Genomic DNA, 13561 nt, shown 5'->3' with positions numbered 1-13561 from the left:
GTTGGAAAATATGCTCGATCTAATTTGTATCTTCTTGAATTTTTTGAGACTTGTTTCACGGCCTAATATATGACATTCTCTAAACAGTGTTCCATGTGGGCTTGAGAAGAATGTTTGTTCTGCTGCAGTTGGGTGGAGTGTTCTTTGCATGTCCGTTAGGTCCCTTTGGCCTATAGCATTGTTCAAATCCAGTTTTTCCTTATTGATTCTCTGTCTGAATGATCTATCTGTTGTTGACAGTGGGCTATTAAAGTCACCAACTAATATTACATTGCTGTTTATATCTCCTTTTTAGTTCTATTATATATTTAGATGCTCCAATGGGTGCATAAGTGTTTGTTACATCTTGACAGATTGACCCCTTTATCATTAATGACCTTATTTATCTTTGTACCATTTGTAATTTAAAATATATTTTCTGATATAATATACTTTATATCCTGTTATTTTTATGTATCGTTTTTCTTTCTGTTTGTTTGAGATATATTTTCCCATCCTTTCACTCTGTGTGTAGCCTTAAAGCTAAAGTGAGTCTCTTGTGAGCAGCATATCACTGTATCTTTTTTTTTTTAATCCATTCTGCCATTCTATGTCTTTTGATTGGAGAATTGAATCCATTTACATTTAAAGTAATTGTTGATAGGTAAGGACTTACTATTGCCATTTTATTGATTGTTTTCCAACTATTTTGTAGATACTTTGTTCCTTGCTTCCTCTCTTGCTGTCTTCCTATGTGGTTTGGTGATAATCAGCTCCCTGGTTCTCTCTTCTACCTCTAACCTTAACCTATCAATTTTTGGGTCAGGATTTTTTTGCTTAGTGTCTTGTTAACTCTCCAAAGTCACTAAGGAAATGTTCATCATATTTTGTCCAGTTTTCAAGCCCGAGGATTGATCTGAATTAGTTTGCTTTAGTTAAAGCTGCTGAATTAAATTTTTATGCCACAAATATTTTTATCAAGTTTCATTTTTATTACTGTTAAACCTGAGAGAAATTTAATTTTAGATTTTGTAAATGTCCTAGTTGAGCAAGCAATTTAGTATTGAATTTCCTAATTTTTTTTTACAGTGAGCATATTGATACAAAACCTACCATATTTTTTTAATCACTATAATTCAACAATTTAAATAAGAAACAATTTGTAAAGAAAGTAATAATTACTTCAACTTTAACAATTTTCATTCATTCTTTTGTTTAGTATGTTGCTCATATAATGACACTGAAGTTATTAAGCACCTCTGTTACAATAAGAGAAAACAAAAATATTCCAGAAATACTGAAAATTCAGATAATTGGCTTGGGTACCCAAGTATCTCAGCGACCAGGAGCACAAGCACTTAAGTAAGTTTTTAAAAACTTATTTCAATTTTTATCTCTTTGAATGACTTTAGGCCCCAAAATATAATGTTATTTAGCATTAAAAAAAGCTGGTTAATAGTAGTCTTTATGTAGTTTATTTTTGTGTATATGTGTAAAGGTAATCATTTTATATTTTAGTTTGTTTTGTTATGGAGTAATATGAGGAGCTTATCATTAGTTCTACCCTTTCTTTACTTTATATATATTTATTGGATACTATTTAATTTATAGATTTGATACTATGAAGACTGTAGGAACAATAAGTTTGTTTTTTAAGAAGTTTATGTTATAGTTGATGAGGAGATACTCAAAAAGTTAATAATTTAAGACTGTATAACATATTGGAAAGTTCATTAAGTGAGAAGGTGCTGTAAAATTAAATACTTGAAGTTAATGCTGCCCAAGCTCAGTTGTGGAAGAGAAAAACTTGATCTGGGGTAATTGGGGTTTCGGCTAGCTGAATGGAAAGGACTAGGAGAAGCAGGGATGAGGCAGGAGAGCGTTGGGGGTGACGTGAAATAGGGATATGAGTTCCATGAGTTTACTGTTGCATGCATTCATGCCTTAGTCATCAGAACTCCTGCGGTGTTCTGGAATTGGCTAAAGTTGGTTTTTCATGTGGATAAGGAGAACAAAAACCAAACAACAAAAAAAGGACAAACAGAAAAACCCTGGACTATGTAGGTAATTGAATGGTATGCTAAGGAGTTTGGGCTTTAACTCTGGGTAATGAGCATGGTCCTGGATCTCAGTGGAGTTTTTATTTTTTTTTTTAAGGAAAATTTGTATTTTAAACCATTCCATTACAAAACATCTTATTTATATCATTTCTTTTTTTCTTATTGCATTGTAGGGTTGAAGCAAAATTAGAACATTGGTATATAACAGGTCTGAGACAACAGGATACTATACCATCACTTGTAGCTTCAATTGGTGATACTGCATCATCCTTGCTTAAGATTGAATTTGAAACCAATCCAGAAAATAGTCCTGCTGACCAGACTCTGGTCATTCAGTCTCAGCCTGTGGAGGTCATCTATGATGCTGTAAGTGCAAAGAGAAAGGGAATCTTTATTAAACCCGTCTTATGCATCTGACATATGGTTTTCTTATTTTTTCTCTTTCATATTTAATATTTATATACTTAGCAGCTAAGTTTACTGCCACAAATTTCTTGTTTTAAAAGCAGTACATGTTTAGCAGTTAATTTTGATATTTTTATGTACTACAGATTTTTCTACTGTAAAAATCTGTAAGCTATATTTATGCTTATGTCAAATTAAAAAAAAGCTGATACACTGTTAAAAAATTCTGTTTATTGGACCAACTACTCCCAGTTATTACACACTTACTTCTCCAGTTTATATTTGCTTATTCTTCCTTTCTCTTTAATGTTTAGATCCAATTCAAAGAGCTTTAGAAGTAATTGGAAGAATTTTAAATATTGTTCATGTGAGAAAAAAACATCAGCGTTTAGATATTATTGAAAATGATGGTTCAAATTCTGTATCTATAGTTTCATCTGTTATTCAGACTCTTACCTCAACTCAAGCTAGCCCGGAGAATGGGCATGGCTCACTCATTACATCACTTGTAGGTTGGCTCCATCCTGTTGTGATCTCTGACTTATTTTTACTTCACAGTTTAGAAATGGATTCATGGTGTTGGTGGAAGGCATTATATAAAAACTTCAGAACTCATTGTGTTCTCAGATTTAAAAACATTTTTAAAATTGTAGTAACATACATATAATTTACCATCTTAGACATTTTTAAGTGTGTAGTTCAGTAGTGTTAAGTACATACACATTGTTTGTTGTACGTCCTGTCTCTAGAACTCAGCTCATCTTGCAAAATATCTGATTTTTTAAGTTTAAGTTTTGGTTATAAGTAAGGACTCTACAACTTTCTTATTTCCTCTCTAAACTTCAAAGTGCAGGGGAATTCTATTTCAGTATAAAGATGTGTTTCATTCACCTTCTATCTTATTGGGTTAAAACTAGAAGTAATATCCATTGCTACCTCAACGTGACACCATAGAACATACTTAAGGTTACTTTAATGATAAGCACACAGTTGTTGCCTCTCCAGTGAGCTTGTTTGGGCTGTTTCTTTTTTCAGATCCTCTTTCACTCTATAGGGAGATGCAGCAGGGTAGAATATCTTTGGCGGTACCTCTTAGTTCAAAGCCCAGTTGTTTAGAATTAAACTGAAAGTTTAAAATTTATAACATAGAGAGTGCTGTATATAACTTGCTTATATTTTGAATTATTTTACAGAAAACCATTAATGCAGTGGTTGAATTTTTTCAATCAAATAAGGGATTAGATCTTGAGCAAATAACATCAGCTACATTGATGAAGCTGGAGGAAATTAAAGAGAGAACAGCAACAGGTAAAGAATTGGCCTGTCTGCATAAGCATCAACCAAATTCTCAAAATTTTGTCTATTCTAATGTAAATACTGTATTTAAAATAGTATAGGTTGCTGGGTTTTTGTTTTTTTGTTTTTGTTTTAAATTCAGGCCATATTATACAATAGAGTTGCATTGCATGTACATGGCTTAAACAAAGTCAAATATACCTACTAGGCTAGGTGAGAAAGAAAATAACAACGGGCACTCGTGATTCTGTCTGCACTTACTTTTAAGAACTTGTGCCTCACAGTGAGCTTGAGATGGAAAACATTCCTCTGTCTCAGTTCTTAAACTGTTGGCCACAATGTGTGATACAGAAGATAAGATATATACTTTTGTACAACATGGCCTCTGAGTTCAGAGGCCACCTTCTTTATCTGGTTGCTTTACTAAAGAAATAAATTATTCTATCTCTAGATAAAGTACTACCTATGTTGGGTTTACTGTACTGTGCAGTGATATGATTGATTGTTGCTCATTGACCATGTGCAATTTCACTTTACATACTGAATTGAAAATGTAATCTGTGAGAACTAATGTTTCTCTGTAATACCCTTTAAGTGATATTGTTATTCTTGTTTTAATAATGTGAGTACATATTTCAACTTGACCCTGTGATCTTTCATTTTCTTCCTTTAGGACTTACACATATTATTGAAACTCGAAAGGTCCTTGATTTAAAGATAAATCTGAAACCTTCTTATCTAATAGTTCCACAGACAGGTTTCCATCACAAAAAGTCAGATCTTCTCATTTTGGATTTTGGTACATTTCAGGTAGGTATATATCATTTCTGTCTGCCCTTTTTTGCTCAGCTTGGTAGCTAGCTATGAGTAGTTTGCTCTTTCCCCTCAAAATTCACTTAAACCTAGACTTATTTCTTCCTAGCATTTTGTCAAGTGTAGCTTAGATTGAGTATTCTATATATATTTTTTGGCTATTAAAAAAACAAAAAAGCCCTAAAATATTTTATAATGGTGGATGATTTGATGTTGTGGACTGGATTACTGCTGTCTTTTTCTAATTGGAGAGAAGCACTCCTAATTTACAAGCACTCATAGGTTTCCAGAATTTAATTACACAGTGTTATTTAATTTACATATTTTGACAACAGGAAATTAACATATGTTTGTTAACCCACTGTTAGCAACTGAGTAGACTAAGAGAACTCTAAGGTTTGGGGTGTTGAACATCATAGAAATCCAAGGCTCTGAGAAAAAGTAAAGATTTCCAAAAATATAGTCCTGAATCGATCTTTGCTTTCTTTGAGAAGAGGAAAACGGAAGTAGAGAGTGGAGAGGAATTATAATGGACTAATTATTCTAGTGATGTAGCGGGGAGAAGGAGGAATAAAACCTGCTACTTCATGGTTAAGAGTTTAGGATAGGTAGTAGGGCAGCTGAGCCATAAGTGGTGATAACTCCTGAGAGTCAGGAAGAAATGCATGTGTAAACAGGTTATTTGAGATAGACGGCTATGTAACTGCTCTCCTAGTTAACGCAGATGTACTGAGCAATATATTACCCAAACATAATAGAGATGTATGCTGAAATTTTATATTCCTAATAAAATATTTGCAAATATCAGAAAATTGAGCAAAGTGTGAATTCATTAATGATTGTGTTTTCATTTTGGTTAGGTTTTAAGAAAATGCAACTAAAGTATGTTGATGTATGTTCCTTTCTGTTAAAAAAATTGAAGTTTTTTTCTCCATTGTAGCTTAACAGTAAAGATCAAGGTTTACAGAAGACTAATAATTCATCTTTGGAGGAAATAATGGATAAGGCATATGATAAATTTGATGTTGAAATAAAAAGTGTGCAACTACTCTTTGCAAGAGCAGGTAATATGTTGCTCAGTTTTTAGGATCTTGAAATTAGATTGAGTAGCTTTTTGTATGTGTACATGTGTGTCGACGCTGATGACATTTTGAACACATATCCTGTTGGTCACTTAAAATCAAATGAGCCGATCACTGCAAATCCTTGTCACAGTTACAGATAGAAATTAAAAATTTGTTTATTCATATTAAGGTACATAGCACCATTTTAATCTAAGTCCAGTGATTGCCTAATTTTTTGTAATGTGACTGTGAAACTACTCAGAACCCAAAATAGAAGTTGCAATTGGATTAAATTCCTCTGTCCCAGTGTTTTTTTCCTTTGCCGCCTTTATTTTTAAATATTTTGCTATATTAGCCTAGTATTTATTTCAGTAGATATTACATCTTCTACTTTTGTAGATATCTGAGAAGTATGGATATAGTCTTAAAATCTTAAAGGTAGTTAATTTAATTATTTTCCAAAAGCTTTCATGTTTTCTACTGCTTAAGTAAAGATTGCTGGTTCTTTATACTTTTTTGGTTTTTAAAAGCAGTATTTGATTAGTATTCTTGAGTATATCACTTTGTAGTGGGTCATTGGAGGAAAAGACATAATCTCTGTGTATAGAGTGTATGCTCTAGCAGGAGTGATGAGATTTATTAAAATGTAAATATATAATGCTCTACTTAGATTGCATATATGGAGCCTATTAATTCCTTAAAGGGAAGTACCTACACAGACCATTAAGATTGGCTTTTCTTTTGTATGCACTTAATAATAATTGCTTGAATTATAAGTGATAAAAGATGTTTAGTCATTGCTGTAAGTTAAATCTGTGTGGTTCTGTTAGTCATTGAAAAGTCTGTTTTGGGGACCTTCTTATTTGAAGGAAAGTAATTATTAACACGTTTTTTGTCATAAAATCTTGGTTTATAAAACTAATTTTTGCTTTAGAATTGTGTGCTGAACTAATTGTGTGCACTTAGGAACCCGAGAAACCTCTTTTTTTTTAGGTTATATTTTTCCTCTTTTTATAAATTGGGGAATATTGGGGAACAGTGTATTTCTCCAGGGCCCATCAGCTCCAAGTCAAGTCATTGTCTTTCAGTCTACTTGTGGAGGGCACAGCTCAGCTCCAAGTCCAGTCGTGGTTTTCAATCTTAGTTGAAGGGGGCGCAGCCCACCATCCCATGTGGGAATTGAACCACCAACCTTATTGTTAAGAGCTTGCACTCTAACCAATTGAGCCACCGGCAGCTTATTGTCTTCAATCTAGCCATGGAAGGTGCAGCTCACTGGCTCATGTGGGAATCAAACTGGCAACACTGTTGTTAAAGAGCTTGGGCTCTAAACAACTGAGCCATCCGGTTTCCTCTTCCCCCTTCTCTTTTTTTTTGACTGCAACAACCCACTCTGATCTCTAATGCTGTAATCAAGGTAATACAGTCCTGAGTTTTTTCCTGTTTTCTTTAAAATGCAAGATGTTATATAAACATTCTCCAAATAAGTATTTTGAATTACTTTCACAGCCTTTGAATCCTGTCAGTATGTATTTAAAAAAAATAGGTTAACTTGTATGCTGAAAGAAGTAAAAGGTGGCATTCATTGAATATGTTTAACTATTTTCTAATAAATTAGAATAGTTTTCCACAGAATATCTGGTGATTTAAAAATATTTAATAAATAAAAACTAGTCATTTAATTTTTAAATTTTTTTTAAAGAGGAAAACTGGAAAACATGTCGATTTCAGCATCCATCAACTATGCATATTTTGCAACCCATGGATATTCATGTTGAGTTGGCCAAGGCAATGGTAGAAAAAGACATTAGAATGGCCAGGTAATGTATGAATTTTCTTTATATTATAAAATAAGCAAGGTGAAATGTATCTGTATCAGTTACTGGGTTTTAAGAAAGCAAAGCTAGATTTCTGAAGGACCGAAAAAATAATGATTATTTTATAACAGAACTGTATTTTTAAGAAAATATTTATTTGAATTATATGTCACCTCTCCTATTTTAGAAGTTTTTGGATGTTTACATTCTGTAAAAATTGGTTATCCCTGTTTTTGAATGGATCAAATCCAAGATTTAATATTGATTAATTAAAACATATAAAAAGATTACAAGTTGTTTTGATTATGAAACCATATAAAATCTTGAGAATAATCAATCTAAGGGAATGAAAAGTAGAAACTGAATTTTGAAGTTAAGTTGATAATTATGAAATATTTATGCTGTCTTCTTAAAAACAGCCTTGTTGAAGGATTATTGGCATTCAGTAAGGTACATCTATTTAAAATGTACAAATTGATAAGTTTGACTTATTTATACATCTGTGAAATCATCACCACAGTCAAGGTAATGAACACATCCATCATCCCCCAAAGTCCTGCCATTTTATTCCCTCCTTCCTATTCCTACCTTTTAACTCCTCTCCCCTCACCCCCTGGACAACATTGATCTGCTTTCTGACACTAGAGATTTGTTAAAAATTTACAGAATTTTATATAAGTAGAATCATACACTTTCAGTTCTTTTGTTTGGCTTCTTTCATTTGGCATAATTCGTTTGAAATTTATTCATGTTGTATGTATTAGTACTTCACTGATAATCTTTATCAGATGGATGTTAAACCAATCTTGCATTAGTGGATAAACCTCATTTGATAGTGACATATTATTCTTTCAAAATATTGTTGGATTTGGATGTAGTTTGCTAAATTTTGTTATGAAATTTTATGTGTTACTAGAGATAGTGGTCTATGCTTTTATTTACTTGTTTTGGTACCCATAGTATTGGTAATACTGGCTTCTTGGGATGAATTTTCTGGAAGAGTTGTATGGAATTGATATTATTTCTTCCATTGAAGCCATCTGGACCTAGAGTTTTCTTTTTCTGGAAGGGTTTTTTAACCTAAAACTTCAATTTATTTAATAGATATAGGCCTTGTGGTTGATTGAGTTTATTGTCATAAAATTGTTCATAGTTTTGCATTACTTTTTAATACATGTAGATTCTGCAGTGATGCTCTCTCACTCCTAATATCAGTAATTGTGCCTTTTCTATCTTTTTTCCCCTTTAGTCTAGCTAGACGTTTACCAATTTTGTTGATCATCTTCTGATGGAATCATCTTTTGGTTTCAGTTATCTTCTCTATTCTGTTTTTTTTTTTTTTAAGATTTTTATTGGGGAAGGGGAACAGGACTTTATTGGGGAACAGTGTGTACTTCCAGGATTTTTCCCAAGTCAAGTTGTTGTCCTTTCAATTGTAGTGGTGGAGGGTGCAGCTCAGCTCCAGGTCCAGTTGCTGTTGTTAGTTGCAGGGGCAACCTTGTGGTTGATTGGACGCACTACAACCAACTGAGCCATCTGGGAGGCAGCTTAGCTCAAGGTGTCGTGTTCAATCTTAGTTGCAGGGGCAGAGCCCACCATCCCTTGTGGGAGTCGAGGAATTGAACTGGCAACCTTGTGGTTGAGAGCCCACTGGCCCATGTGGGAATCAAACTGGCAGCCTTCGGCACTGAAAGCATGGAATTCCAACCGTCTCAGCCACCTGGCCGGCCCCTCTATTCTGTTTTTTATTTCATTGATTACCACTCTCGTGTTTTTTATCTTAACTGCCTTTTTTTTTTTCTTTTCTTACTGTGGGTTTCATTTGCTATACTTTTTTAGTTTCTTGAGTTAGAATCTGAGACCATTAACTTGAGACCTTTCTGGTTTTCTAATATGGGCATTTAGTGCTGTAAATTTTCCTTGAAATACTGCTTTACTGTACCCCACACCTTTTGAAACTCCTCAGTCAGTAAGCTGGAGTGTTTTTAGGAGTTTCCTCATTTGTTTCCCATATTTCAACTGTCCTTTGTTGACTGATGTCCAATGTCTTTGAAGTCATTGTTTGATATATTTTGTCCATTTTTTTAGTTACTTAGGTGGGAGGGTTAATCCAGTCCCTCTATTTGTAATGCTTTAAATTTTATGTTAATATTTCAGAAATAATAAAGAAGCATCTTATATTTTTATGGTGCTTTTCAACTTACAGAGTACTTTTGCAGAAAGTTCAATCTTTTGAGGTAGGAACAGTCCACTGACCTCTTTTGAACATTAGTGATTTGTGCATTATACAGAAAAATCATTCTTCATTTATCGGTTGTGCATCTGTCAGCTTGAGCTGTTTGCACTTAGTTAGGAAATCAAAGATAAACAACAACCTTAAAGAGCTTTATGAGCAGCAAACAGCTGCCACAAAGCTATTGAGACCAACAAACCTAGGCAGTTAGGTTGAGTAGGGAAGCAGAATAGACGCAGCTGCCAAAAAGTAAGCAACTGATGAAAGCACAACAGTGATTCAGCAGTGAGTAAAACAGATGTCTTCATGGAGTTTATATTTTAATCAGGGGAGACATAAAATAAACAGGTGTACATATGATATGTCAAGTGCTGACAAGTGCTATGAAAGGAAATAAAGCAAAGTGAGAGGATAGAGAGTGTTGGGGATGATACTCTTTGATATTTTTAATGAGAAATCTTTGATACCAGGAAAGTTAAAGTATGTACAGTGTGTTTGGTTTTAAAATGTAGACAATTGTGTTTGAAAATATTTTCATAAAAATTAGTTAACTTAAGAAGGGTTGGCTGTTTACAAAGGATGTGTTTAAATTGTCTGGAAATTTGGCTTACATAGAACTTCCCATTTCCTGACAGACTAAACAAGGCATTAATGTCATTAGGTTAAAACATGTCCAAAGTACCTTCGACCTCACAATGTAGTCTCTTCTCCAGTTACTCCCCCTTAGGCCCCCCCTATAATATGAAGAAGCTGCCTTAAAACCTTACCTTTGAATTGTATTTTTAGATTTAAGGTATCAGGAGGGCTTCCTTTGATGCATGTGAGAATTTCTGATCAGAAGATGAAAGAGATGCTATGTTTGATTAACAGTATACCTTTGCCACAGAAATCATCTGTACAGTCTCCTGAGAGACAGGTAAGTAGATATAATAAAAACGCTGAATCTCTTTACATTTGTATTTATGATGAGTTCTTTTTTACCTTTCTGTGAGCTATTTAATTTTTCAATATTTTTTAGGGCCAGTTTCATTTATTTGATACCGTGTTTCCCCCAAAATAAGACCTAGCCGGACAATCAGCTCTAATGCGTCTTTTGGAGCAAAATTAATATAAGACCTGGTCTTATTTCACTATAATATAAGACCGGGTCTTTATAATATGATATGATATGATCTGATATGATATGACAATATAAATAACATAATACTGGTTCTTATATTAATTTTTGCTGTAGAAATGCATTAGAGCTGATTATCTAGTTAGGTCTTATTTTGGGGGTAACATGGTATACTTTTGGGATTTAATGTTGATTCTATACAAAACTGCATATAGCATTGAGCAAATAAAGATTGTAGCATATTTTCACTACTATTTCAGATTGGTGGCAGGAAATCAGTTTTAGGGAGTAAAGGCAACAAGAATACTAAATGAAAGGAAACTGTCTTTCAAAATTATGAACTGTGTTTTAAATAAAACTAGATGTAGAAATCTTTAAAATGTTGCAAAATAAAATGATTACTGTAAAATTTACTTAAATGCATGTTAGACTTAAGAGTTCTAGGTCACTAAATTGGAATTGATTTTTATAACCTAAAATGAATGTTAGATTTTGACTTAACTTTGAAATGAGAGTTGAGAAAGCCAACTAATGCGTATACCAGGAACCTGTAATAAAGATGCACAGTTAATATTGTAATAGATAGCAACTAAATGACACAAAATGATAAATAGGTTTATCTACTAGAGTTGTACATAGTTCTGCCCTTATAACTGCAGGTGGTAGTCTTAATAGTTAGTAAACTCCAACCAACCATTATTTAGTTGATTGTATAATGTACTTTGATAGAAGACTTTGTATTGTGTATGTGTGTTTTCCATCTCTATCCTCTATTACTCTTTCAAATTTGTCTCATTTTATGTACATTTAATCCTGCTTGATTAGTATGTTAAGAAAAATTTTTGTATTATTTGTTAGGTATCCTCAATTCCTGTTATTTCAGATAGGACAAAAGACCTATTTGGGCCATCACTGTTGCTAGATACAGTGGAATCAGGTAAGGAAAGTAACATGTTTTTTGTTAAACCAAACCTATATATTAGTATGTAGAGATAAAATTTTCAGATTATAAACAAATTTTGGAAGTGTTATTGCAATTTACTGGTTTCAGTTCTAGTTGTGCTACTACCCAACAGTGTGACTGTGAACCACTTTTTTTTTTTAAGTGCAAGTTTCTTCATTTGATCATTTGATGGAAAGGATTTTTTGTGAATGACAGTGCTTAAGATTTTAAATAAGCTACACTTTTCGCCCCTATGGTTACCTGATCCTTTTTGCTAGCTCTGGCCAATTGAACTCGTTTAACTTGGAACTAGGATATAAGCTTCATAATACAAGCATCATGTCTGTCCTTGTCACTCTGGTGTCCTTAGTGGCTGGTACAGACTGATACATAATAGATAATACCCACTAAATGTTTTATTGAATGAATTAACTAAAGTGAAAAACAGAACTATTGGAGAAAAAAAATAAGGCAGTTTGATTTTATTTATGCTCATCACTTGTCAGGTTGAGTCACGTGGACTTAGAAAAACATTGAAACTATATTCTGGTTCTGAATATGAAGATTATATCTAATAAGTGAATTTTACTCTTGAGAGAGATAAATTTGAGTGTTTTATGCAGCTTTCAATGGATATTCTCTCAATTCAAATGAATATCTTCTCCCTTTAGATTCTGATGATGAGTATTTTGATGCTGAAAATGGAGACATAGAGACTGGTAAAAGTACGAAAGGGTCAGAACACAAAAAAGTTGCAGAGGCCCCAAATGAGGAGCTCATTAATCTTCTCCTAAAGTTCGAAGTTAAAGAGGTATGCATACTTATTTTGTGTATAAACAAATATATCCTTGTTATCACTATCTTTGTAAACTATCTCATGCTAGACCCAAATATTAAGTGTATTTAAAATGTGGTACTCTATCTTCCTTGGCTCCCCCCACCCCACACACACAGTTCCAAATACATGAAATATTACTTTGTAAAAGCTGATATAAAAGTGATCTATAGTATACTTAATTTATTCTGGAAAAGTTCAAGACTCTTAATTAGGATTTTCTGTTCTTTAGAAAATTTCTGTGACATGATTATTTTAATTATTATTATTTTTTTACTTTTAAAGTACATCATACCATTCATTGTCATGTTTATAATTTGAAAAATGTAAACAACCTAAATTTCCATGATGTTTTTATAATAATTAAAAGTCGTATAATAAAAGGAAACTGGCATGGAAAAGTGTTCATAATATATCTCTCTTGAAAAAAGATTTCATTTGGAAATTACATAAACACTTTTCTTTCATAAATGACAGTGTTCATGTCTGTGGTGGGATTACATATTTTAATTTTCATCTGATTGTTTTCCCACATATTCTAAATTTTTTATAATGAATATGCATTGCTTTGATAATAAAACAAAATATTTAAAAAGATGTTTCTTATTGATTGCTTTATAACCCAGCATATCCTAAAATGTGTCAGAAATACCAGATTTTAATTGTATATACAAATTTAAGTATTACTGGTATTTATTTAACGAAAGATATACTCTCTACCTTTAGCCTTCTTTGATTTCTCTCTCACACTGCCACCCAGAATATCAGAAAATCCCTCGACTCTAACTTCAAAATACATTCAAATGATTGCTCTTTTCCTTCCGCTGCAACTGCACCGTCCCAGTCACCGTCATCTCTTTTCTTCCCTATTTATTTAAAAAAAATTTATTTTTTTCAATTACAGTTCACGTCCAATGTTGTTATTATATTAGTTTTAGGTGTACAGTATAGAGATTAGACATTTATATAACTTATGAAGTGATTCCTCCTGATAAGTCC

The 13561-nt window shown here is 32.8% G+C and overlaps 1 protein-coding gene across 5 annotated transcripts in view; it reads left to right on the top strand.

The window, feature by feature from the left end:
* VPS13C (vacuolar protein sorting 13 homolog C) overlaps window positions 1–13561 on the top strand; it is a 168107-nt gene that overhangs the window by 57396 nt on the left and 97150 nt on the right. For all 5 annotated transcript variants that reach the window (XM_081049777.1, XM_081049781.1, XM_081049778.1 and 2 more), the window contains 9 exons: window positions 1199–1341; window positions 2213–2405; window positions 3638–3752; window positions 4414–4550; window positions 5494–5617; window positions 7320–7437; window positions 10454–10583; window positions 11643–11721; window positions 12399–12538. In XM_081049777.1, the coding sequence (XP_080905903.1) occupies window positions 1199–1341; window positions 2213–2405; window positions 3638–3752; window positions 4414–4550; window positions 5494–5617; window positions 7320–7437; window positions 10454–10583; window positions 11643–11721; window positions 12399–12538 (1179 nt within the window). The remainder of the gene's footprint in view (window positions 1–1198; window positions 1342–2212; window positions 2406–3637; window positions 3753–4413; window positions 4551–5493; window positions 5618–7319; window positions 7438–10453; window positions 10584–11642; window positions 11722–12398; window positions 12539–13561) is intronic.

The sequence above is a fragment of the Rhinolophus hipposideros genome (assembly GCF_964194185.1).
Source record: "Rhinolophus hipposideros genome assembly, chromosome: 5".
Lineage (NCBI taxonomy): Eukaryota > Metazoa > Chordata > Mammalia > Chiroptera > Rhinolophidae > Rhinolophus > Rhinolophus hipposideros.
The sequence above is the reverse complement of the archived record's forward strand: the minus strand, read 5'-3'. Positions and strand labels throughout refer to the sequence as shown.